This window comes from Poecilia mexicana, unplaced genomic scaffold (assembly GCF_051168715.1).
Source record: "Poecilia mexicana isolate PSO_F unplaced genomic scaffold, ASM5116871v1 scaffold_14, whole genome shotgun sequence".
In the NCBI taxonomy this organism is placed as follows: Eukaryota; Metazoa; Chordata; class Actinopteri; order Cyprinodontiformes; family Poeciliidae; genus Poecilia; species Poecilia mexicana.
This window is the reverse complement of record NW_028263383.1, coordinates 11,414,897-11,441,904: the sequence shown is the minus strand read 5'-3', so window position 1 is coordinate 11,441,904 and position 27,008 is coordinate 11,414,897. Positions and strand designations below refer to the sequence as shown.

General features: G+C 36.9%; 3 protein-coding genes across 4 annotated transcripts; 2 read left to right on the top strand and 1 right to left on the bottom strand.

The window, feature by feature from the left end:
* The first annotated feature begins 1,034 nt into the window (after window positions 1-1,034).
* LOC106912061 (sodium-dependent phosphate transport protein 2A-like) lies at window positions 1,035-6,010 on the top strand. The gene is made up of 12 exons (XM_088012186.1): window positions 1,035-1,170; window positions 1,271-1,414; window positions 1,566-1,677; window positions 2,674-2,869; window positions 3,592-3,687; window positions 3,866-3,917; window positions 4,112-4,279; window positions 4,442-4,558; window positions 4,734-4,858; window positions 5,241-5,353; window positions 5,460-5,761; window positions 5,815-6,010. Exons 1-12 carry the CDS (start codon window positions 1,035-1,037, stop codon window positions 6,003-6,005), a joined length of 1,752 nt encoding a protein of 583 aa, XP_087868312.1. The 3' UTR covers window positions 6,006-6,010.
* Window positions 6,011-10,141: 4,131 nt separating this feature from the next.
* On the top strand, window positions 10,142-13,065 carry LOC106912963 (T-cell surface antigen CD2-like). The gene is made up of 6 exons (XM_088012177.1): window positions 10,142-10,237; window positions 10,488-10,547; window positions 11,006-11,323; window positions 11,915-12,193; window positions 12,491-12,607; window positions 12,702-13,065. The coding sequence occupies exons 2-6, from the start codon at window positions 10,493-10,495 to the stop codon at window positions 12,791-12,793; spliced, it is 861 nt and encodes a 286-aa protein (XP_087868303.1). The 5' UTR covers window positions 10,142-10,237; window positions 10,488-10,492; the 3' UTR covers window positions 12,794-13,065.
* Window positions 13,066-16,231: 3,166 nt separating this feature from the next.
* On the bottom strand, window positions 16,232-20,174 carry LOC106908235 (T-cell surface antigen CD2-like). 2 transcript variants are annotated; one of them, XM_088012179.1, is made up of 6 exons: window positions 19,952-20,174; window positions 18,861-18,918; window positions 18,234-18,545; window positions 17,781-18,038; window positions 17,021-17,146; window positions 16,232-16,864 (listed from the first exon to the last, which is right to left on the bottom strand). In XM_088012179.1, exons 2-6 carry the CDS (start codon window positions 18,913-18,915, stop codon window positions 16,794-16,796), a joined length of 822 nt encoding a protein of 273 aa, XP_087868305.1. In that variant the 5' UTR covers window positions 18,916-18,918; window positions 19,952-20,174; the 3' UTR covers window positions 16,232-16,793. The 2 variants fall into 2 exon arrangements, with proteins under 2 accessions (XP_087868305.1, XP_087868304.1); XM_088012178.1 differs by having other exon boundaries at window positions 19,922-20,170.
* Window positions 20,175-27,008: the final 6,834 nt, after the last annotated feature.

The following is a 27,008-nucleotide window of genomic DNA, read 5'->3' as shown; positions in this document are numbered from 1 at the left end:
GGGAAACGTTTATTTTTTGGTGGTGATTCTCTCCGACGGACTTGAACGTATCTCTGCTCTGTCAGCTCGTTGGTCTGTTGTCTGTCGATCGCCATGGCAACGGATCAGCGCGTAGGGTAAGCCGACAACACGGAGCGAGAAAAAAGCAGAATAGATGTGGCTTTGTCTGGTTTTATTCTTCACCTGTTTATCAGCGTTATTGTACCTCTACTGTGGCGCACTGCAGCCGCTGCAATTTATGAAAGTTAAACAAGCGACAAAAACTGAACCAATTTCCTCTTTTGTTCGTAGGTCGCGATGTTTATAACAGTCACCAAACTATGGCCCTGTTTAAACGACAACAATTTCTGGTGAAAATGGGATAGTTTCGTTGTGTTTTTACTGTACATTTACGTGGAAATATAGAATGTTTTCTCTGACTGCGGCACAGTTTGAGAAGGGGTTCTGCGGCTCCTACAGCGGCAATTATGTAAAATAAAATGATTGACCAATATAAGAGAAATTCGCTCTTTCTCGCATCATGACAGAACTAACAGAAACCAAACTGCTTATAGATTTGTATCCGGGGAGTATTTATGTACGAAACACGAATTTTCTTAGCTTTATTTTAAGGCGTATTTATTAGATATATCGGATAATATCGCGCTACTAATATTTTGGTGACATATATAAGGAGATCATATGTATACAGTAACATGTCACATCAATTTCCATATAATCTGATAATCTGATGCTGATTACCACTAATGTTTAGTCCCTTTGTGTGGCTGCCATGTAGGTGTGAATCTTGTTTGCTCCCAGCTCTGCATTAGCCTGTTTTAGTCTGTTTGCTGTTATTGAACTCTGCATTGCAGTAGTGCAGAGACATGCTGAGTCCCTGTTGAATTACCACAATAAACAAGGCATCAGGCTTTTCCTCTTTCCCTCCTTATTCTTGGTTTCAGAAATAGTTTCACACTATGAACAGAACCTGTGTGGTCTGCTTAGGATTCACTACAAAGTTTGTAATTTTACAGTTCCTGAAGGTTCAGACCATGGAGACTCAGTCACGACTACCCCGAGTGAAAAAAACTGCACTTACTCTCCTAAAAATCCCCCTCCTCTTTCTGCTGCTCTACATCTTTATTTGCTCACTTGACATTTTGAGCTCTGCCTTCCAACTCGCAGGAGGTAAGTTAAGCACATGGCTTCATTTACTAGAGGACAGAAAAGGAATTGATTTTTAAAAATGGAAAGTTTTCTTCTGTTTGCCATTAATGTCTGCTTACAGGCAGGACAGCTGGGGAAATCTTCCAGAAAAATATTGTCCTGTCTAACCCAGTGGCTGGCGTGATGGTGGGGATTCTGGTGACAGTCTTAGTCCAGAGCTCTTCCACATCAACCTCCATCACAGTCAGCTTTGTGTCCTCTGGTTGTGAGTAAGAATATTACTTTACTAATATTAGCAAGTAGCTATCTACAGAAACAGCAGCACTTAGCAAAACTCTGAAAATAGTCACCACATGTCAGCATTAGAGTGTTTATGTCAGTTTACACCATTCATTCTGGTCTAAATGTCTCTCCAGTGATGGATGTACAGTCAGCCATTCCCATTATCATGGGAGCCAACATCGGAACATCAGTCACCAACACTATTGTTGCTTTAATGCACGCTGGAGACAGGGACGAGTTTGAAAGGTACTGTGTGTTTTCAGTAACATAACAAAATTACCCATAATTCACAGCGGCAGACAAACAAGTTTTCAAACAGCCGTTGAGTGAAGATAGAAAAACATTTAAACTGACTGCTCAACTAGAACCATAATGGAGGCTATAGAAATGGAATGCAGTTGGAAGAATGTTTGTTCAGGGAAAAACGTGTCACAGCAGCCGACACAAAGAAAAACACTGATTTTATTACAGCCAAGCTTCATTAGCAAAGGAAGTAAACATGAGGAAAATAGCATCAACAATCAGCAACAGCTTTACCTTTCCTGATAGCTGATAACATACCAACCAACTGCAGAACTATTTTGGAAAATGTTTGTTCTACTGAAACAGAGTCAAAGCAACTGCCACCCAAAATCACAGCAATAATGTCTCACTAAGTTATCCTGATGGTTTGGAAATTAAAGTGAACTTTAAAATTTTCCTTGCTGTCTCATTCATTTGGATTATAATGTCACCACTTGGTGGCACTAATAGAGCATACAAATGTCATTCCTACATGGTCAGTTCATACATATAATTAAATTAGCTTAAACCAAGGCATTGTTTTCAAACAGTTAACATTTTCGAAGTGGATGTCTCTTTTGGGTCCATAAAATAATTATCACCCTAGATCAATTCTATTGTCCTGCTTTGATAACCCCGTTAGTCTCTTCCAGGTGTGTGATAATGAACCCTAAATTATAAAAACTTATCTACTCTCATTGTTTCCGAGTTTCCAGAGTTTAAAATAGGACAAAAGGCTCGATAGATGGAAAACACATTGTGTTACCTTCCTGTAAGCTGTTTCTGTATATTCTTGTGTTCTGGATGTCGTCCAGATTATTGGACAGGAAGTTAGCTGATGTTTTACTGAAATCACTCAGCAGCTGTATTATGACCCTCCATTCCAGTCCTCAAGGCCCATGTTTTTTTGATTTATTTAGATTTGTTTATGTCAAATGCTGACATTATCCTTATTTGCAGGGCATTTGCTGGAGCAACAGTTCATGACTGCTTTAACTGGTTGTCAGTTCTGCTGCTTCTCCCTCTGGACGTTGCTACTGGAGTGTTGAGACACATGTCACAGGCTGTAGTCAACACTCTTCGGCTGAGCAGCAGAGATAAACCACCTGAACTTCTGAAAGTTCTCACGAAGCCGCTGACTAAATTGGTAATCCAGGTAATGTGAGAAAGTCACATTCCTTTCCGCCATGTTTAATAACGTGACTCACTCTCTCTTTTATTTCTACATAATCCTGCTGCTCTGCAACTTCAAATATGTCTTGGCAACAAAATGAAGCCTGAGCATTCTCACAAAGTGAAAAAAGTGTCCTTTTAAAACATCACTCACTAGGAGATTTAGCATTTTCCTGGAGAGAAAGGCTTACCTTTTAAACTGATTCTGCATAATCATTCAGCAGCTGTGGGACTTTGTGCTTTGCAGCACAAAGCCTTGATGCTTTGTGCTGCAGTACAAACATGTCCCAACAATAGAGACATAATGTCCATCTGATGCTTCAGGCTGAACAGAAAGAAACTGGTCAGAGTGGAAACTAATTTCCCACCATGTTTCATTTTTCTCTGATACACTTTACACCAAGTTTAGTTTGAATGCTGGTTTAAACAGAAGAAAAATACTTTTTTCTTCAGACAAAACCATTATCTGCTTGTTATTTAGAACACTCAATGAAATTTATGTTGTGCTATGCTTTAGATGAACAGAGCAAAACGTGATTTAGTTTAGTTCATCAGCGTAATTATGAACTTCACCGGGACTTCTGGCATTTACTCAGGGGTTTACATTACACACTGTGATTAGATGCAAAAATCTGTACCTTAGTTATTCTCTACCCTGAAAGTCCTAGCCGTAGCTAAAACACAATGTTATTTTCTTTGATTTAGTTGGACAAATCAGTGCTTACAGCATTGGCCACAGAGGACCAAGTTCAGATGAACAAGAGTCTGGTGAAGCATTGGTGTAAATCTGCTGTTATGAAGGTAGACAGTCAACTTTCTGGTCTTCTGTCTTGTTTGGTCAAATCTTTTACAATAAGTTTCTTTGTTTGTCCATAAATATGTAAAAGCTTATGATAATATTGTTTTAATACTGTGCCAGAACTGAACGTTGTATTTTTTTGTCCCATTATTACTTGCCTAACTCTGTTATTGTTAACAGGAGAACCAAACATTGTGGGGAGCACAGAGTCTTTCAGAAAAAAAATATAAATGTACGTCTGCACAAATACGAGTTTCAGTGTTTTTCATAATTTTTCATGAAACAATCAGGCATGAACCTGTACTACAAAAGAAACAATGGAGAGGATTGTTTTTTTTTTAACTTTTACAAAGATTTCTTAGAAAATATCTCTACATCTTGTAAGTGTGTACAGCTTTAAATCCCATGTCTCCGTCTCTCTGTCAGGTAAGCATCTGTTTGCGAACTCCTCTCTGTCAGACTTGGCCATCGGTCTCATCCTGCTCGTCTGCTCCTTGTTAGTCCTCTGCGGCTGCCTCATGCTGCTGGTCAAACTGTTGAACTCCATGCTAAAGGGCCAAGTCTCAAATGTTATAAACAAAATCATTAACACAGGTAAACCACCAAGGTTTGTTGCTAATCAATGAGTCATTACACACAGAACTTATTAAAATAGTTTTGTGAAAAGTATGAGAGCTCAATCAAACATGTTATGACAGAGATAAAAGTGAACATTTCTGATTTCTTTCTCTTATTTTGTGCTGTCTTGCTTTTCAGATTTCCCCCCCCCTTTCACCTGGGTGACAGGTTATCTGGCTCTGTTAACTGGGGCTGGCATGACATTTTTGGTTCAGAGTAGTTCTGTCTTCACATCTGCCCTTACACCACTCGTAGGTACAAAAAAAAAAGTTTTTTTAACGTTCTCATCCATCAAAATATACAATCATCCTTCAATCATGACAAACTGACAGTAACTTTGTGGAATGCTGTGTGTTTGTTGGTGATTATATTTTAGTTGGTTAAAGATTTTATGAAATATGGTGTTAAATATTGCACTGTGGTTTGACAGGGGTTGGTGTGATTAGTCTGGAAAGGGTTTACCCTTTGACCCTGGGCTCCAACCTTGGAACCACAGGTACAGCTCTGTTAGCAGCCCTGGCTAGTCGTGCAGAAAAGTTAGCTGCTGCCACACAGGTAAAAAAAAAATCTGTTTTTGTCTCCATTCAGCCAGGTTTCATCTTTCAGAAATGATTTTCATGTTTTAGAACAGGAATGTTGCTTTTCTGTTTTTTAAAGTTTTTGTTTTGTTCTTTCCATTCTTAGTATTATTGTGACACTGTATACATGTTTTATGTATAGTTTAAGCTAGTTGGCTAGTCAAATATCATTGTGCTGATAACGAAGAATCTCAACTATGGATAATAGTTGAAAATTAATAAGTATAAACTCTGCATTGCACAATTGAATCTAATGTATTGGAACAAAGTCAATCTGAACAATCATTAAAATTCTATTCTATTCTATTCTATTCTATTCTATTCTATTCTATTCTATTCTATTCTATGCTTTCTTTTAGGTTGCCTTATGCCACTTTTTCTTTAACCTCTTTGGTATCCTCCTTTGGTATCCTATACCAGCCACTCGTTTACCCATACGAATGGCCTCTGCACTCGGAAAGTGCGCTGCCAGGTATACTTTTAAATATCTTATATTTCATTAAAGGCAAACCAAAAACCAACACATGGTTTTATTACAAATAACTAAAAGAAATGCTAAACAAATGAAACCTTCATAGGTACCGCTGGTTTGCTGTCCTCTACCTCGTCCTGTTTTTCCTGCTGTTCCCTTTGGTGGTGTTTGTTCTCTCCATGGCTGGCTGGAAGGTGTTGACTGGAATTGGTGTACCAGTCATAATATTGATTATATCTGTAGCAACGATAAACTTCCTCCAATCACGGAGACCTGAGTTTTTGCCGCCAAAACTGCAGAACTGGAACTTTCTTCCTGTTTGGCTCACTTCACTGCAGCCAATGGATGACCTCATTACCTGGGTGACTCTTTGGTGTAGACAAACCAGAGGTAGATATCCCCCTAATAGTACCTGACACAATTACATTTTTCTATTTGCTGATGATAATATGGTGTTCTAGACCATCTAAGGAGAAACGAAGGGCCAGACGCCACTGCAAGAGGAGAATGGAAGGAGAGCAAGGAATCACCAGAGACTGATGAAGGCCAAATAAACCAAAGAAAACAATATACACTGTGTTCCAAATTATTATGCAGACTGGATTTAAGTGTCATAAAGATTAACTTTTTTGTTGTGCTATTAAATTTGTAGATGGTGTTGTGTGTCAGGTCTCTTTGAATTCATCCATTTTCTATACACCCTTTTCCCTTGGTGGGGTCAGGAGGGTTGCTGGTGCCTCTCCAGCTAATGTTCTGGATGAAGGGCAGGGTCACCCTGGACAGGTCATCGGTCTGTTGCAGGACAAACAACCATGCACACCAGTCATGTGTTTGGACTGTGGGAGAGCTGCTGAGAGAGAACCCACCATTCTCAGGCTGGGAATTGAACCCAGAACCTTCTTGCTGCAGGGCAACAGCTCTACCAACTGCACCACTGTGCAGCCACACTCTTTAAATCACTATAATTAATTTCAGAGACCTGGGTTGATTAGTTTGGTGAGCTCAAATAAAATAAATCTACTTAGCAAGGATGTTCCACATTACTAAGCAGGCCACAGGTTTCAAGTGATATTGGAAAGAGAACGAATCTCTCTTCTGATGAAAATCATCAGATAGTGTCGCGCCATATGACAAGGCATGAAAACATTAGATATTTAACGAAAACTGAAGCTTTATTGTACTGTGAAGAGATTTGTGGCTGATTCAGAACAAAGATGGGTTTGTGCAGATAAAGGCACAATGAGGAAGGTTTCTGTTAGACAAATTCATCGGATGAAGAGAGCAGCTGTTGAAATGTCCTTACGAAGCAGCAAACAGTTATTTGAAGCTGCTGGTGAAACCTGAAGGTGGAGGATCCTCCAGAGGCTTGCTGTGCATGAACCGACTATTCGGCCAATCCTGACCAGGCTCACAAACAGAAACGGTCACAGTGGACCCAGCCGTACATGAAGATTACTTTTCAAACAGACTTGTTCACTGATGACTGCTGTGCAACCCTGGATGGTCCAGATGGATGCAGAGATTATCCACAAACTCACAAGTTCAATGGATGCAAGAATTGTGCAGGTGATATAAAGAAGGGTCCTACGTTAACATGTAACTGTTAAGATGTTTTTGATTGAAATGGCTTTTGATTTTATTAAATGTGACCACTTAATGCTGCACATTCAAAGAATGACTGCAGCTCTTTATAATCCATAAAATGTTTAGAAAAAATGCTGTGCAATAATAATTTGGAACAGTGGATTTTAAGTTATTTATTTTTGAAAGAAATATTGTTCTCATTGGGAGGTTTGTTCAGTAATATTTGATTTATACTGTAATAGTTCATGACTTGAAAATTATACTGACCATCATTTGCAATGACCGTTTAAGAAAATCTGAGAAAATATCAGTTGCATAATAATTTGGAACATGGTGTAATCCTAGTAGTTGGATATTAAAACACAATGATGAAAACAGAACAAAGAAATCAACAACTAACAGAGAAATATACAGACTTTCAGAATTGGTCCACTAAACTTTAAACCACTCACTCATTATGCTCTTTTATGACCAGCAGTTCTAGAACTACAGGTATGAAGTTCATCATTTACATGGTTGTTGAAGAAGAGTTTATTTACTCAGGAAACTTTTGGCTTCAATGTATCGTGCTCATACTACAAGTCTAACAAAAGTAACACCTTTCTCTAAGTGTTGGTACGCTTGGTGTGGCTCAACTGTCATTTAAATAAATATACACAAAAAGACCAAAACCCACAAAGATTTCTTAAAAGTTAGATTTAGGACTGAAAAATTATGGTTGTGGTACTGTGTAAAAATATCCACAATTGTCGAGAAGATTCGAACACTTAACAGTCTGGTTTGTTGCGTGATTGAAATGCGAGCTTTTCTCTTCACATCCTGTAACAAACAGATAGCTGAGGTGACCAAAGTACCTGTGGTTTTTTTAACTGCCTCTCTCTCGCTCAGTTTAAATGTGTTTCGTTTCTGTTCCTGTGAGAACTTTCAGAGATGCTGTCAGTCAGAGACACAGGAAACATGAAGTTAATCGTCTAAAAGTCGTTCATCTCTGCACATAGTTTGGAAAACAAATATTTTTTCATTTATTTAAGACTGCAAAAGTTGCATCACATTAAAAACCTTTAACATTAAAATTGTGTTCCAAATCATCTATAAATATCTGGTGTTTTAATAACTTTCTTTAATACAAACCTTTTCATGCCAGGGTGGCAGCATCAAAGTCAGTGACAAACTGAATAAATTGCTGAAGACGTTTCTGTTGCACTCTGCACTGGACTTCCTGGAGTTATGAGTGAAAAGATGAAGGTGCTTGACAAGTTAAAAACATCTTTTCATCTTCAATAAAATGTACCAATTAACCAACGGTGACTTCAGCTCAATGCAGCTGCAGCTCTGTGGTAAAAGCAGCAGAGCTGCTCCTTCCTGCCCTCTGCACTGCAGCCTGGTACAATGAAGAGTTTTTAGTGTTTTGGGAAAGTTTTCTTTACAATAAAATGATTCAGATTTGAATTATTTTGAATATAAAATATCTTTTCTCTGATGTAATGTAGGAGAATATTGGGGAGAAAGCCAAATAAACCTATTCTAATTTAGTTACTTTTACAAACAACATCCAAACACATTTAATAAAATGTTCATCTGTGAGTCATTCTTCTGCAGATACAACATATTTATGGAGTGACCTCTGTTAAGAGTCCTGAACTGGACCCCTGCTTGTCTTAAGAACTCTCCTCATTTTTACTCAGAGAATTTTGCCCACAAAGATATGATAGCATCATCAGCAACAATACTCAAAAAGTTATGGAGTCTAGAAACCTGGTGATTTTATCAGTTTTTAAAAGAACTGCTACCATGTTTCATAATATGCTGTGTTTCAGATCTGAAGAAACTTTCCCCCCTTACGCTGTGATGAAACAGTCCAGCCCTTTGTCAGAGTATGAAATATTAACCACCACCTCTGCGTTTCAGTCATCTTGTGGGACCTTTGAAAAGAAACAAAGCCCCAAATGGAAACTCTCCTGTCTGAGTGAAGAACTGATGTTTTCCACCACCTTTGTTCTTGCAGTTTTCTTTGTGGGCTTTGTGTGTTCCTCATGTTTATGAGTGAGCACCTCCAGTCCCAAAAACATTAATGCATGATTAATTTAAGGTTTTTAACTGGGCAGATACATACACAACCACTCGTTAAAACCTAAACTGATAACATGAATAAAATTATTTAAAGATGCACAAGTTTGCACTCTTGTTGGGAAAAGTCTGCTTACTTTTAGAGCCATTCACTGTCATGTCAGGAGTGTTTTTGATAGATTAAATAAACTTACATGATTTATAACAGATAACGGATGATTTATGGTGAAGAGCTAACTGCTGTGGTGGTCAACCTGCTGTGGTGGTCAACCTGACAGGACTCAAAATAAGTCAGTCTGGAGAAGGATGAAGGTTTTGAAGCCATTTCCCAGCACAAGTTAGAGCTGACCTGAATGAAACTAATGTACTAATTCCTGCTCATGTGTCTGACCTGGATAACAGAATGGATTATTTACATTTTAAGGGTAAAATTTTAGACTTCAGGAGAGTCCACTCCTCCAGGAAGACATAATTTTCAATAGTTAAGAGTCCAGATAGTGTAGGACATAGGCCTGGATTTTACCTGACCAGGTATGGTATCTCTGTGATAAATGCTTACAAATAGCTAAGATTATACGTTGTGGCAAAAAGCAACCTGCTGCAAACCCAGTATCCTGACGGCATGGTGCAGATCTGTGCTACCAGCAACATGGATTTGGGTTTCACAGTTTGGTAGAAGTGCACTGTGAGATCCTGGATGCTAAAACTTGTTGGCCAAAAATCAGTTTGATCTGCTGGGAAAATCTATTTACTGCTTGAGTTTCAAGAGATGTGGATTTTCTATAACTGAAGGAAGACGAATCCATATAAAAATACTATGAACGAATGAAGTGATGTAGCAACTTACAAAGGGCTATTCTGGTCATTGTTCATTAGACATGTTGTTTTAAGTGTCTGTCTAATGGGGACATTTTGTGATATTAAATATGTGCACCTTTGCTCTGCTGAAGTTAAATACTCTCACTATTTCTGTGTTGTGTTCCACATTTTTCTGAAAATGAGTATTGAACAACATAACATAAAGCTACACACAATCTTAGCTTTTAACTCATTCTCTGACTGCAGCCAAAAATAAAGCTAACCTGTAGCTTAGAGTTGCACTCAACACCATAAGGTGTTTCTGCTTCCTTGACTCAGATCGCTCCACTTAAAAGGAAGGACAACATAAAGCCAACCATCTGTCTGCAGGTCCATCTCAACCACAACGGTCAGCATCAAATTGCCCTGAGGCTGGTAAGCATTTAAAAAAATTAGAATCCATGTAAATGAAACTCAGACATACTGTAGAATTTGAAGAGATTTCACTGAACTTTATTTTGCTAAATATTTAAAATCAATAATCAAATTGCCGGGTTTTCTTTGTCAAATTACAGAAGCCTAATCTTCTTCTTCTACTTTCATTTTTATTTTATGCACATATTTAGAGAATTTCTTCAGAATGATGATGTGTGATGACTTTCAAATATTTATGTGTTTTTCACAGGAACAATGATAGCTGTCTTCATACTTTTTGCTGCTTTTGTTGCATCCGCTCTGGCAAAAGGTATTTTTCAGTCCAGTTCTTAACCATATCGTAAGCATAGCATTTGGTAATTGATTTTTAAAAAAATAAAATAATTCTTGGATAAAGAATAAAAACTTTTAATTTTGCATGTTCATATGGAATTATGCTTCCAATTTTGTTTCTCTAATTTAACCATTTGTATCCAAATATTTTCAATAAATTTGTATTATAGTGGAAGTCCATTTATTTCAGTAACTCGGTAAAGTAAAACACTTACGGATTAGTTAGTTATTCACAGGATGATATTTTCTGAGTCCTCGTTCTGTTGACTATGACTATTTTTAAGTTACAGCTAATGAAAATGTGAGATATATGATTAGAATAATTGGGAAAGACATTTTAAATGGGGGTTAATGAAAAGTATGTTTATTATTTGAAACATAATTATTTTCAAAAGTACTTCAATCTGACCCGAAGCTTTTCTTTGTTTCTTGCAGAATCTATCGAGTGCAAATTTTATGACTCCACTGGAACTCAACAGTGTTATGGATCAGAAGGACAGCAACTTATTTTTCACCTTTCAAAGACAGAAATGACAGATTTTAGATTGAGAAAAGATGGCGAGTACGCATTTTTAATAACATACACTAATGGGAAACTCAAGGGGAACTACGTCAGTCAGTTTGAGGAAATCCAACCTGGAACATTCAGTCTGGGAAACGCTGTGAAGAAACATTCTGGACATTACTCCTTTACAGAATACGATGCTGCTGGACGAAACATCAGGGACGTTCAGGTCCACATAAAAATACAAAGTAGGTTCATCATGATTATCCTGAAAGAAATGTTGTGCTTACATCTTTCCTGTTGGTGATTATTGTGATGTACAATAACAATTTGCTCAAGAATATAGTTTGTATCCATTTTACTACAAAATATATAATTATTTAGTTTATTTAAGATTTTTAATTATAAATTTCTACCATATTAACCCATTTTATTTTTGCTTAATTTTATTATAACTTCTTTTTTTTTCTCTAAAAATACCTTGGATACTGATCTTATTAGTGCCAAGTTTTACATACATTTAAGAGAGCCTTTAAAACCTGAGCCGTAGTTCCAAGACAGACTGAACTTACACGTCTATTCAATAAACAGTTAATATGTATAAACATAAAAAAACAAGATTAACAGATTAGAACATTGATAATTCAAAAAAGAATATGTATTAATGTATGTACTAATGTTAATAAAAAAATTGTAATATACAGGTTATATAATCAAATAAGTTTTATATTATAGAAATAATTTACATTTCAATGCTGCATAGGTAAAGAAAATTATAAAAAATAAGTTGAATGATTTAATCCTTGTTTGTTCTTCATGACTTTATGTTGCGTTTGCAGAGCCACTGTCGAAGCCAGAAGTGTCTCAAAAATGTTCTTCTCCTGATCAGAAGACAGTCACATGTTCTTCTCATGGAGATGAAGTGGAGTTCCTTCTGACTTTAGATGGTCACTCACTTATACACAGCAGAGGGACCATCAGCAACTGCACAGCTGAAAAAAGTAATGTCACAAATGTTTGCATCAGCATACATGGCCAGCTGACAGGAGGCCTCAGGTGCCAAGTCTGGAACGATGTCAGCAGAGAGGATTCAGAAATTCACTTAACAGCATGCGAAGGTAAAAAGATGTTCCTTTCCATGTTTTCACTAACATCTTTTAAATCCGATTAAACTTTTCATATTCTATCAGTAAATAGAAGATATTAGCATCAGATTTTACAATTATTTTTTTGTATTATCATCAAACATGCTTGTCTTATATCACAAAAAAAAATGTACAAAGAAGAAAATGAAAACAGTTCAAAGGCAAAATTAAAATAATAAAAAAAAAATCCTTACCAGTTTCTTTAAAACTTCCAAATTGGCATCAATACATTTATCATTAATCTAACATTATTTTTCGTGTCTTGTTCAGGTCCTAGGAGCTTTATTTTACCAGTGTTAGCTGCTGCCACAGCTGTTCTTTTTGTGGTTTTAGGTTTCACTGTAATTAAGTTTTGTAAAAAAGGACAACCAATGCCACCAAATAGAGGTAAATAAAATATTTTAAAACATATATTAAAAATGTTGCTCCACATAACATCTATTTATTTATCAATTATAATTTTTATGTTTACTTTTTTTAGATCATGCAGAAGAACAAATTATCTATGCAGATGTTAAAGTGAAAAACGATACAAGAAGAACTGAACCAAACATCCAAGGCAAAGCAAAATGACTGCTGCTCAACACGGCATCAACGTCTTCCTGGTCGAAGCTGCATGAAGTGCTGCTTTAAGCTTAGAACATGTATTTTGCTTTGGAGTCCTTATACAGCAAGCAATTTGATATTATTAACTTACACATTTTTTGTTTTTAAAAAATTATAAATTTTCTGTGTAAACATATTTTTACTTGATTATTTCAAATCCAGATTTGCACTGTAAAACAAATGCTATTTGACTTGTATACTTTTCTTTATTTGAAATAAACCTGTTTTTCTTTCTCTTATCTTGAAAACAATCAAAATGAGGTCAAACTAAATATTCTAAATAATAATATTCTAAGGTTATTTTAATGGTTTAGCTTTTGAACATTTTGGACATTGCTGAGTTACTTTGGTTTCCTCCAAATAAATCTGAGAAAGACAAATGTTAAATTTTCAAATTCTGAAAAAAATCTAATTTTTTATTGAAACTTCATGATTTTTCCATATAAAAGGCAAAATCAAGTTTTTACTGGAGAATATTGCTAGATTTGCCTGGCTCAATTCTGCTACATACATTCTTACCGTAAGACGTAATTGTACTGAGGGTGCTGCAGCTCCCCTTTGTGGATGTCAAATAACGGACATGTTGAAAATATACAAAGAATAATTCAAGAATAAAACTTAAAAAACTAGTTTTGCATGGCTTTGAAGAGCAGCCTGAATGTAAATGCAAACACATTTATGTTCCTCGTTCTGGGGGATCCTAAAGCTTCTCCAGGTCAGGTGGGATACAGAATCCCTCCAGCAGGTTCTGGGTCTTTGCTGGGTTCTCCTTCCAGTGAGACATGTTCACAAGAGCTCCAGATGGAGACACTCAGGGTTCATCCTGATTAGATGCCTGAACCACATCAATGGACAGGAGGGTTTAATTCTAGCTGACAGTGAAGCAGTAGCTCTAGTGGACTTTTCCCTGGATGATGTAGCTCCTCAACGTACCTCTAAGGCTGAGTTCAGCCACTCAGCAGAGGAAACTCTTTTATCTGCTTGTATCTGGGATCTTTCTTTTGGTTATGATCCATGGCTGATGGCCACAGGTGAAGCTCAAAATGTGGATGAATTAGTAAATCAGGAACTTTGCTTTTTGGCTCAGCTTTCTTTACTGCAATAAACAGGAATAGCACAGGCATTACTGCAGAAGAAGTCCCAATCCATCTGTCCATCTCCCGTTCCATCCTACCATCACTGGTAAACAAAACACAAGGTTTTTATTTTACATACACATTTTTATTTGTACATGACATTGAAATGCAGTATTTCCTGGTAGCTCCAAGCTCTGCCAAGCTTAGATACAAATCAATATTGGTATATTTTGGTATTTAGCCAAAAAACTTGACTTTTCACACTTCTGGCATATAACTAACAAATGCATAATTAAAAAGTAATGGTCATTGTTATTTTATAAGGATAACACAAACAATTTCCCAGGGTGTCCTCAATATAAGGTTCCACCATCAGATAAAACAATTAATATAAAAGTGAGAAAATGCAAAGAAATGCATTTTTTTGCCACTTGCCCTTTGTGAGAGTTGCACTCTGGCCCACTCTCATAAAGGGCTAGAGTGGGCGAGAGTGGATTTCCTCTCCCCCTTTGTGTTTTTGTGGAGGTGTGAGTCTTTAAGATGGACTACTAAATGTTACCATCAAAACATTTTGATTTAAATTTTTAAAAATCTTCAGCTGAAAGAAGAAGGAAGTATTCATGCAAGAACCACAACTTGCATTGGCTCATTTATTATCTAATAAGGCAGAAATGTCAAATCTAATCCAGTTAATCTTCATTTTGAATGGAGTAATATCAAGACTATGCAGTAACAGCTTTATGAAATGAAGGGAAGTAAACATTTAAGATTTATTAAATTATGTTAATCTGTCATATCTGTGTTGCTGAGAGGGGTTTGCCACAGTATATAAGCTTTATTATTATTTATTATCTATTTACAGCTAACACTGCTGGTAACTGTGTTGACAGGTTGACAACTGCATAAATGTTTAGGCCTTTGTTTCACTTTTCAGACTCTGGTACCAAAATGTTTTTTCTGTAGTGACTAAAGCTGTTACTTTTGTAAGGGTGAATAACTTCCTGTCAGATAACATTAAACCCTCCTGTTTGCTACTGAAGCAGGAAGCTGAGAAACAGAAAATGCCACTGTGGTTTTAGCTCACTCCATCGTACAACATCTTTATGTTTTGACCCTTCTGCTAAGTTTTACCTGACATCTTTAAACATTTGGTCATTTGATTTTAGAGAAAGTCTACAGTGTTATTCTTTTAATACATCTTAAAGTGTCACTGACAATAAAACCACATACTCCAGTGGTTCCCAAACTTTTTCTCCTGGCCCCCCAGTGGTTTCCAAACTACAGTGATCCCTCGCTATAACGCGGTTCACCTTTCGCGGTTTCGCTGCTTCGCGGATTTTTTTGTGTGCAGTTTTTTTCACAGTGCATTGTGTTCTGCGTCCTGATTGGCTAAAATATACGTAATACAGATTGGCCATTCAGGAGATGGAAACTGAAACTTTGAATGCCTACTGAAAAAAAACTGTGGCCGGACGCTCTGCCGTAGATACAGCTCGCAAATCAGCTTGGATGAGACGCTTTAATGACACGACTACGGAAGACATTAATGCCGTGATTGATGCACATCCGCTGACTTGAAAACAGGTTTTTGTTCTTTGGTTTCAATGTAGAGTATTTAATTATGCTGTGTAGTAGTTGTACAAAAATAAAGGCAACTACTTAGCGGATTTCACTTAACGCGGGTTATTTTCGGAACGCAACCCGCTATGGCTTACAAATAGCTGTCTGGTTGAACGATGTGCGTGAGCGAAGGGGAAGGGGGGGAGGGGGGGGGGACTCTTAGAGACTCCCTGTTATACTCAGCCCCGGCTCCAGACGAACAAGGGGGGAACCAACTTTTTTGGGGGCAAAATGAATCGTAGCTGAATGTAGACAACAACACCAGTAGCCTACAAGCTACTTGTTAACAAGCTTAAGGTGCTGTATTGTTATTAGCTGGTCATCTTTTAGCTAACTTTACCTACTCAACTCAGTCGGTTAGTTTGGGGACATGTGAAAAGACCCCCAAACTGTGAAAAGTTCTTTGCGTTTTGCTGGTTTGCTGCCATGATTCTAATCTAACACCTGTAGCTCCGCCCAGCAGCAGCAGGTCTCCTTCACAGGTGTAAACCCAGCGCGAGCGTCGTAGCGCTCATGTTTCGTTTAAAGACGGCTCGGAAAAACAGGTTACCACATGTTAACAACGGATTAAACTGTTTTAACTGCTGATAAAAGTGACAGAGGACACATATATGGGAAGTGCAGAAGCCCCTACTGTATCAAATAGACAGAGGAATAACAGAGAGTTGGCCATTCTAAGGTAAAAATCCAGCGCATACAGCGTTCAGGGTTTGTTTGTTTTTGTTTTTTTGTTTTTTCATCCAGACCCTGCGCCCCCCCTGCAATGGCACGGCGCCCCCCGTAGGGGGCGCGCCCCACAGTTTGGGAACCTCTGACTTCCACGATTTAAAAAGATGAACTACAGTGTATTATTAAAAACCCTTTTGTACAAAGAATGAAAGCAGAGTCGTTTATCTTGTTAAATCATGTAAGTGGATTTACAGAGTCAGCAATACTTTAAGAAAGTCACTGCATATAGCTAGTGAGGAAGTGAAGATTTGTGTTAAAATATAAATGGGAAGTTTTCACAACCTATACATACTGCGCAGTGCATTTTGGGAAACATTAACAGATTTGTCAACACACAAAAGTACAACAACCCAGAATATTGTCTAGTTAAAGCTGCAGTATGTAACTTTTTTGAAACAATGGACTTTTAATTGTTTTTGAAAGGTATTTCATTTCTTTGTAGATCTGTTAATGAACAGTTTCCATGTTAGAGCTTGAAATGAAAGGCTTCATGTTCACAGGTGACATTTATCCATTCCTTCTCCGCTCTGGTCAGCAGCATCCTAACCATCCCTCTTTCTGGCATCCCGAATAACTCTGACATCTGAGTAAACTATTTCCTCCTCAGCATCACCTAAAAGAAGCAAAATAGACACAAAATAAGGAATGAGGGCCAAGTTTAATATTGATTTAAAATATTAAGGTTATTCAATAAAACCATGTCAGTCCATGTCCATTACTATTAATGCTGTTCAGGATAAAAAAGATTTCAGTGATGTTATTTTCTCACCTTCTGTGGTAGTTGTGGGGCTTCTTCTTATTTTCACTTTAAACAGTTTGATACCAAGAAACAAAACCAAAAGAAGAAGCAGAACGGTTGCACTTGCTAAGACGATCACAGCTGGAAAACGTGTTTCTAGATAAAAACAGACATCAAGTCATGAGAAATATTTATCTACCATGAAGACTTTTTTATGGAAATTGTAGAATAAATTATGAAGAGCATTTTATTTGGAAAAATTGCACAATTTGTGGAAATAATTAAAGGGAAAATATTATGTATTTTAAAAGTTCCTTAGTTGTAAAATGTGCTGTGTATATCAAATATAACTTCAAAGTATATTACAAAGGAGTTAAACTTTGTAATTTAACTCCTTGTAATTGGGCCTCTGTCTCTTTAAGAATCTTATACTCTTTCTAAAGCTCGGCCTGTTCAGGAAGTCATCACAACATGGCTCCTCTATTAACCCTTTCACAACATTTTTACCAGCACTGCACTGAGAAGAAGCTCCTATAATGAGCTCTGAAAAAGCGCAGTTTATCCAGGTGTTTGCTAATTGCTGCTGGCTAGTCTGAAGGAGCTGAGTGGAGGAGGAAGCTCTGACTCTTGGAAACTGCAACTCTGCAAAGGAGCTGCACTTCGAAAGCATTGTGAAGCTGAATGATTCCCATGGAGATTAAAGGATTTCTCAAACATACACTGCCCCCTTAAATAAAATGGAAACAAAATGGAAAGTAATCAAACTAAATATAAGAATAAAACACATTACCTTCACAACTTGAAAGATGGACGATGATCTGTTTACTGCTGACCTTGTTCTGAACTTCACACTCCAGGTTTCCTTGCAGTTGACCATTTAAACTGATGGTGACACTTCCATTATTTTCACTGGTAGGTTTAGTGTGTAGTAACGGATTATTATCCAGAGAAAAAGAGAAGTGTGTGTGTTCTCCCTCTGCTGAGCAGCTGACTGTCCTCTGCTCTGGTGACCAACATTTCTGAAACATGGCAGGTTGTGAAACTGGAGCTGAAAGACAAACACAGTTAAGATAGTTAACTTTGTTTTTCTGTGCATCATTTAAGAAAAGTAATTATTTTCCTGCATTATTTAATATTCCATGGGTTAAACTGTAAAACACAATCATTCTAATGAAATGCATTTATATACCTTTGAAGATAAAATAAGTTATGCACAGCACAAAACTAATAATAATGTTCCTACCTATGATCTGAAGATTGATGTTGACTTGCTTGATATTTTTACCCTTCTGATCATATAGCTCCAGCTGATAAACTCCAGAGTCGTTCTCTGTGGTGTGCTCACACTTCAGGGTTCCATTTATGACGAATTTGCAGGACTTAATGTAGTTTGAATTTTCTTCCTTACATGCGTTTACGCACTTAAAAAGTGTAGTTTTATTTTTTTTCAACTTAATCCTTGTATGAACTGGAAGGTAAAATATGAGAGGTTCTCCAGTTGTTCCATAACACTGACATTCGTCATCACACTGCGTTATATCACATGCCAATATCTCTAAAAAAGATTAAAAACAAGCAAATCACAAAGTTACAAGAAAAACATTGAAATGTCTTTATTGTCACTGATGTTTTTTAAATGCAAAAAGATCTATTGCTAGGGCAATCAACTGACATTATTAAATATTTAATATATAAATACAACTATTGCCAAATAATATTTAACAACAAATAATATCAGTAGGATAAGAAAATAAGATCCCTCAAAGTAAATTTTTAAAATATCTTGGTTCAGTTTTAAATGATCTAGTTTGAATAATAATAATAATAATAATAATAATAATAATAACTTGATTAATTGAGTTAAATGTACCTGTTGCTAAGATCACTGGAGCCAGAAATGTCATCATCATGTAGATGAAAATCATTTTCTGTGAACACAAGAAAAATTATGATCAAATAATTATAGATAACATGTTTTTTATCCAAATACAAACCACTGACATTTAAACAGATTAATTTGTTACCATATTAGTTCAGGTGGAATCATCAACATTATTTTGTTTCCTTAAATACCAAATTAGAGACACATTTAGAAAATCCTTCAAAATATATTTTAAAAACTCAAATTCAGAAGTTTTCATGGACTGTAATGACTAAGTAATTTGATAAAGCCAATATGATGTCATGACTTTGGAAACTTTACTTAACACTAACAAGTACTGCAAGTTTCCGTTCAAAATGTTTTTGTTGGGGAAAAACAAGAGATTTGGAAATATGAGTTTATTCTGCCCAAATTTTATATTATTTATTTTTAAGTATACCAAAAATTTCCTTTATTGGTGCAGTAAAGATTTGAAAGTGTATCAAAATACATTCACTTCTGTTGTTTGACTTAGAAATGTGACAATAAAAGATGCCAATCATGTTCTAGAAAACAAAACATGAATGTCTTCATATGGATTAAATATTAGTATAGTAGATATGATTGAAACTAAAAATTATTATAAGACAAATAAAATCATACAAATTTTTAAAAGATTTTTTAACAAAAATATATTGGCTGGACAAATTAAGAAAGAAACTAAATGTATAACAATTAAATCAGCTGTGTAAAACAGAGCCTCCAAAACAAAATCCAAATAAATAAATGAAACAATGAAAAATATTAAATGTTGTTTGTTTTAATGACAGAATAATTTCATTCAGCTGGGTTGGATCTGCATAGCCGTAGTAGTAATGTTAGTAAGTAGTTTAAAAAATGTTTAAACTACTTTTTTTTAATGTAAAAAATAGTAGTTTAAACTGCATTTAAATGTAGAAAGTAATGAGGACATTACTTTTGGAAAATAAAAGTAATGCCCTCAACAAGATATGTGGTTGGGTTATAACGGTTACACTGTCAGTAGATTTTTAATAAAAAGTGAAACTCACCTGAGTAGAAATGATATTATTCAGACTTACATGCGATAGAAGATCTTCGTCTGTGAAGAGGCTGGTTAGTTTTCCACTCACTGCAGGAAGGTTTAGCAGAAACCTTTATCTGTGATCAGCAGGGAAGTGAAGAAGCTGCTCAGTTAATGACGACTGAGTGGCTACATCTTTTCTCATCAGACAGAGTCAGACAAATGTCAGTACTTAGAGTTTAATGTTTACATCAAAATATTGTGCATTTTGTTAGCTTTTTGTTATTGTGTGAGGGAACAAGACACAGCTGGGAACAATCAAGGGGTCGCCATGACAACACAGACTCAATTAACACCAAAATAAACACAAGAAATTAAATCCTCACAAGAGCTTTTCAGAAAGAATTACCTGACCAGGTAAAACTGAAGTTAGTCTCTCACCATATTTGAAGTACAAGAATAATAAAGATGGTTTTCAAATTAAATGTGTCATCTTTAAAATTTTATATGTAGTGTTTATTGTGTTTTATTTCTTTAATCAGATCAATTAGTTACTGTGAGGAGCTTGACAATAAATATTAAAATTTGCTTCATTATTGCTGAAATGATTTGAATGTTTATGAAAACACACTCACCTCTTTTGGTTGACTTAAAAAATGTGACATTAAAATATGGAAGCAATTTTTGATTAAATGTTATATGGTAAATATGATTGACACTAAAAATGATTATACGTAAGATAAATAAAATCATACAATTTTAAAAAAGATTTTTAAACAAAAATATGTTGGCTGGACAAATTAAGAGAGAAACTCTAAACAACATTTAAAACAGCTCTGTAAAATCCTGCCTCCAAAACAAAAGCCAAAATATGCAATTGACGTTTTCATTCAACTAGGCCACATCTGCATAACCATAATAATCTTAGTAAGTAGTTTAATCAATGTTTCAACCAAGCTACTTATAAAATATATATTATCTTATGGAAAATAAATGTAATGTCTTCAACAAGATATATGGTTGAGTGATAATAGTTTTATTGCCTGTAGATTTTTAATAAAAAGTGAAACTCACCTGAGTAGAAATGATATTATTCAGAATTACATGCGATAGAAGATCTTCGTCTGTGAAGAGGCTGGTTAGTTTTCCACTCCCTGCAGGGAGGTTTAGCAGAAACCTTAATCTGTGGTCTGCAGGGAAGTGAAGAAGCTGCTCAGTTAATGACGACTGAGTGGCTACATCTTTATCGCTGATATTTACGCATCGGACGCAGTCGAACAATTGTTATTACCTAGAATAAAATATTTATATCAAAATATTATGCATTCCATTATTTTTTTGTTAATGTTTGAGGACTACAGCAACATCAAAATTAGTTTGAAGAAAATGCTTTTCTCTCATGGAGGTTTGGTGAAAGGCAGTAACAATACATAGAAACTGACCCACTTTACATAAAAACGCTCCACACTAAGATCATGTTTAATGTCAGAAAGTCTTCCAGGAACAAAAGCTTTTCACAAAGAATTACCTGACCAGGTAAAACTCTGATGATACCGTCTCATCAGATATGAAATACATTAAAAGAACATGAACATGCCGACTTTAGACGAAGTTTTATGTTCATTAAATAATATAGAAAAGATTAAAATTGGTAATAATTGGTTACCAGTAATATTGAATTCTCATTATTGTCTATTTTTAATTTACTGTATTGTAGAAATGTAACAGAAACAAAAAAATGTTCCTGCTCAAAAGACCAAATCCAGTTTATAAGACTATTCTTTTAATACCTCATTATGGTAATATTATCAAAGTATTTATTTTTTCAATCAATCAATCAATCAATCAATCAATCAATCAATCAATCAATCAATCAATCAATCAATCAATCAATCAATCAATCAAATGTTATTTGTATAGCACATTTCAGCAGCAAGGCATTTCAAAGTGCTTTACAGCATGTGACATTGAACAAACTAAGAAAGAGAAAGAGATTAAAAAAAAAAAGATTGGAATTTGAAAAAAAGGTCCAGATTTTTAGTCAAAACGCCATTTGACAAGGACTCTAAACCTCTAGAAAAAAAGAGATTAGAGATTAATAAATAGATAAAAAGTAAAGATAAAAACATTAAAAACATCAAAGACATCAAAACCCACCCTAACCCTAATTTAGCCATAAGCAGCTCTAAACAGGTGGGTTTTAAGTTGAGATTTAAAGGCTCTCAGTGTTTCAGCTGTTTTACGGTTTTCTGGAAGTTTGTTCCAAATCTGTGGTGCATAGAAACTGAATGCTGCTTCTCCTCGTTTGGTTCTGGTTCTGGGGATGCAGAGCAGAACCAGAACCAGAAGATCTGAGGGGTCTAGACGGTTGGTACAGCAATAACAGATCTCTAATGTATTGTGGTGCTAAACCGTTCAGTGATTTATAAACTAACAACAGTATTTTAAAGTCTATCCTCTGAGCTACAGGGAGCCAGTGTAGGGACTTTAAAACTGGTGTTATGTCTCTATCTTCCTGGTTTTAGTGAGAACAGCAGCAGCAGCTTCTGGATCAGCTGCAGCTGTTTGACTGATTTATTAGTCAGACCTGTGAAGACGCTGTTGCAGTAATCAATGCGGCTAAAGATAAACGCATGGATGAGTTTCTCTAGATTGTGCTGAGACATCAGTCCTCTAATCCTGGAGATGTTCTTCAGGTGATAGAGGGCCGACTTTGTGACTGTCTTAATGTGGCTCTGAAGGTTCAGGTCAGAGGTCATCACTACTCCCAGGTTTCAGGCTGATCGCTGGTTTTCAGTTGTAATAACTGAAGCTGTGCATTGATTCTAGTTCGCTCCTCTTTAGGTCCAAAGATAATAACTTCAGTTTTGTTTCTGTTCAGCTGGAGAAAGTTTTGGCACATCCACACATTTATCTGTTCTAAGCACCTATTCAGTGAATGGATGGGGTCAAAGGTCACATGGTGACATTGTAATGTAGAGCTGTGTATCATCTGCGTAGTTATGGTAGCTGATCTTATTTCCTGAGCCAGTGGGAGCATATAAATATTGAAAAGAAGGGGTCCTAGGATTGAACCTTGGGGTACCCCACATGCGACCTTTGACCTCTCTGATGAGAAGTTTCCGATTGAAACAAAGAAATCCCTGTTCTTTATGTAAGATTCAAACCAGTTGAGCACTGGACCGGAGAGTCCGACCCAACTCTCCAGTCGATTCAGTAAAATGTCATGGTCAACAATGTCGAAAGCTTCACTGAGGTCCAACAGAACCAGCACTGTGGTTCTCCCACAGTCTGTATTTATATGGATGACTAGGCCATCTCCGTGCTGTGCTGAGCACGAAAACCAGACTGGAAGGAGTCAAAGCAATTCATTGTTGTTAGGAAGTTAGTTAATCGTTTAAAAACTGCTTTTTCAGTAACTTTGCTGATTAACAGGAGGTCAGAGGTCAGAGGTCGGCCTGTAGTTCTGCAGTAGTGATTTGTCTAGATTGTTCTTTTTTATCAGTGGTTTGATAACTGTTGTTTTCAAAGCCTGGGGGAAAACACCTGAAGAGAGCGATGAGTTACTATTTGGATCAGATCATTAGCAACAACAGGCAGGACTTTCTTAAAGAAATGTGTGGGTAGGACATCCAGACAGCAGGAACTGGAGCTTAATTGACTTATAATTTCTTCTAGGGTTTAATAATTAAGTAGTTGAAATTTTGTCATTTTTCCTGCATTTGTTTTGTTTGGGCACAGCATTGGTACTGGCTTTGGAGTGGATGTGCAGATTAATCCTCTGATCTTTTGAATTTTCTCTGAAAAGAAACTTGAGAACTTGTTGCAGGCGACATTAGATTGAAACTTAATCAAGTACACTGCAGTCATTAAATGCAATTTTATTCAAATTAACATGCATTTGTATAATCAATAATGTATGTCACATCATGAGAAAACTTTAGTTCATTTCAATCGACTTTAACAGTTTAACATTCGTTTTTTTGGCTTCATTTCCTCTTAATTTAAAGGTTTTAGTTTGCTTAAAGGAAGTGCAACCTCAAACCTGAAAAGCTATTTTGATACTTGTTAAACCACAACATTTTCCATTCTCTGTTTGTGTGCTTACTGCTAATGTATCGCACTAGCACGTTTATTTTTGGGTGTTAAGAAGAGTAAAGGCTTTTATTTGAATTGGTGCACAATAACACTGTAATGCCAGAGAGGAAAGGTGTTGTTGTTACTAATGTTAGCAAATGTAGAAACTGAGAACTGATAACATCAGATCTTCGTTTGCACAACATTTTAACATTTTGTCACATTAGGATCACAAACCTCATGTTAAATTTGGTTTTGATATGATAGTTCAGAACAAAACAGAGCACAACTGTGAAGCAGAAGATAAAAGAAGAAAACACCTCAGATGTTTGTTGGACAACATTAGTGAAAAAACAGGATCATGAAGACCAACAAACAATCAAACAGGTAAGGGAAGACATTTTGCAGAAGTTTAAGCTTTAGACACTAAACCAACATCCTGACCTTCAAACATCTCACTGAGCACCGTTCAATCCAACATCAAAAATAAAATTAGCATAAGACAACTTCATAAACTGAAAGGTTGGACAACGAAAGAATTACCGTATTTTCTGCACTATAAGGTGCACTGGATTATAAGGCGCACCTTCAATGAATGGCCTATTTTAAAACTTTTTTCATATAAAAGGCGCACCGCATTATAAGGCCCACAGAATAGACACCACAGTAGAGGCTGGAGTTACATTATGCATCTACTAGAAGGAGCTGCACTAACGTAAATGTCAACAAAACAGTCCGACTCCAGTCGGCGAGGAGAGCCTTCCGACTGGACCAGGGTGTGGCCGGACGATGGTCACCATTCTCCGTTCGCGCACAGCATGTTCATGGAGAACGCGGTTCTAAATGACCTGCAGACGACCTGATTCTAGACAGTCGGTAGGTAGATAGGTCAGTCAAACTTTATTAACAAACCAGCGTTCTGACAACTATCCCAGCATGCACAGCGCTTCTTCTTCTACGGGGAAAATGAAGTCGGCGGCTGCTTACCGTAGTTGCTAGACCTGTTGTGGCTCAATATTGGTCCATATATAAGGACCGGATTATAAGGCGCACTGTCGGCTTTTGAGGAAATTGAAGGTTTTTAGCTGTGCCTTATAGTGCGGAAAATACGGTAGCTAAAAAACAGACAAAAGAGCCATGGCAACTCTGGAGAAGTGGAAGCTAAAAAAATAAATAATAAACTACTAATTTATTTGGCATAAAAGATGTGTGTGTATCTCTTTATTATATATATATATATATATATATATATATATATATATATATATATATATATATATATATATATATATATATATATATATATATATATATATATATATATGCTGGACTCAAGGACAGCACAGAGGCCCTCATCCTGGCTGCACAGGAACAGGCCCTAAACACCAGAGCAATAGAGGCTCAGATCTACCACACCAGACATGGACATGGAACGACATAACCAAGTGGCGGGCATAGTGTACAGGAACATCTGTGCCGAATATGGACTGGAAGCCCCGAGATCGAAGTGGGGGACACCCCCAAAGGTGGTGGAGAATGACCGAGCTAAGATCCTGTGGGACTTCCAGATCCAGACAGACAAGATGGTAATGGCGAACCAACCGGACATTGTGGTGGTGGATAAAGAACAGAGGAAAGCCGTTGTGGTGGATGTAGCAATACCAAGTGACCACAACATCAGGAAAAAGGAGAAACTGGAGAAATACCAGGGCCTCAGAGAGGAACTGGAGAAGGCCTGGAAGGTGAAGACCACAGTGGTGCCTGTGGTCATCGGGGCCCTCGGGGCAGTCACCCCCAAACTGGAGCAGTGGCTCAAACAGATCCCAGGAACAACATCAGACATCTCAGTCCAGAAATGTGCAGTTCTAGGCACAGCCAAGATACTGGAGGAGAACCTCAAGCTCCCAGGCCTCTGGTAGAGGACCCGAGCTCAGAGGATGAAAGAGAGAGAGACAGAGAGAGAGACCACCCACGGAGGGTGAGAAGGGAATTATATATATATATATATATATATATATATATATATATATATATATATATATATATATATATATATATATATATATATATATATATATATATATATATATATTATTATTATTATTATAACTCCAAAAATAACTTTTGGAATTATAATTTTAAATACTATTAAGTTCTGTCTAAAAATGCCCTTGGTAAGGTAATGATTGTGTGGTTGCTGGAATTGGGTCCCAGGACGGTGGGCTCCTGTCAGGCGACCTTCAGCTCAAAGGAGCAGCATTGGGTCGGTTCTGGGCTGCAGGGACTAAGCTGGGCTCCTGTGGGAAACTCCAGCCCTCAAGGGCTGGCGTACTGCACGTATTAGATGTCTCTGCTTCAGCACACCTGGCTCACTGTTAGCTCATTAGCAGACCTCCGAAGAGCTTGATTGCATGCATGGCCTATAATTTGTGTGTGTAGGACAAAGGGTATCTAAAAGTTGAGGAGAGGCTACTGCTCTTGGGCAGTGGTTCCCAAACCTGCCCTGCATGTTTTAGGTGTCTCCTTGCAGCTGACTTAAATGAAAGTTTGAAAGAGTGATTAACAGACTTCTGCTGCAGAGGAGGCCAAGCAATCATTTGAATCAGGTGTTCTGGAACAGAGACACATGCAGGGCAGATGGATTTGATGTGCAGTTTAGGAACCATTGCCATAGGAGGTAGCTCACCACATATGGATTTAAATTTGCCCTCCTGCAATCAGCTCCTATGAATTTCACCTACTGTGGAGGGTTTGCACCTGCCTCTCCTCTTGGAATCTGACCTGTTTTGGGCTGGACACTGTGACGTTTGGCAGGGAGGTTGAGACGTGGCTGAGTTGGGGCATTGAGGACCTGCGTCTCACCCTTTGCCTCTTTGGACTGGAAGCTACTGCGCCTGTGTTTCACTGAAGACCTACGTCTTTGTGGGCCACATGGTGCACTGCAGCAAAGGAAGAGTTTAATTAGCTCCATGCTTTGAAAAACACCATGAGTCGTCCAACGACTCTTGAAAATGTTCCTGAGTCTGGTTTCAAAATAT

Bases quoted from the DNA above. Each gene is read 5' to 3' on its own strand.
- LOC106912963 (XM_088012177.1), top strand. From the start codon at position 10,493: ATGATAGCTGTCTTCATACTTTTTGCTGCTTTTGTTGCATCCGCTCTG. The intron at 10,548-11,005 runs GTATTTTTCAGT...TGTTTCTTGCAG, and splicing joins TGCATCCGCTCTGGCAAAAG to AATCTATCGAGTGCAAATTT. The intron at 12,194-12,490 runs GTAAAAAGATGT...TGTCTTGTTCAG, and splicing joins TCACTTAACAGCATGCGAAG to GTCCTAGGAGCTTTATTTTA.
- LOC106912061 (XM_088012186.1), top strand. From the start codon at position 1,035: ATGGAGACTCAGTCACGACTACCCCGAGTGAAAAAAACTGCACTTACT. The intron at 3,688-3,865 runs GTAGACAGTCAA...TATTGTTAACAG, and splicing joins GTAAATCTGCTGTTATGAAG to GAGAACCAAACATTGTGGGG. The intron at 4,559-4,733 runs GTACAAAAAAAA...GTGGTTTGACAG, and splicing joins TGCCCTTACACCACTCGTAG to GGGTTGGTGTGATTAGTCTG.
- LOC106908235 (XM_088012179.1), bottom strand. From the start codon at position 18,915: ATGATTTTCATCTACATGATGATGACATTTCTGGCTCCAGTGATCTTA. The intron at 18,039-18,233 runs GTAGGAACATTA...TTTGTCTTTCAG, and splicing joins CATCAATCTTCAGATCATAG to CTCCAGTTTCACAACCTGCC. The intron at 16,865-17,020 runs GTGAGAAAATAA...TGCTTCTTTTAG, and splicing joins CCCCACAACTACCACAGAAG to GTGATGCTGAGGAGGAAATA.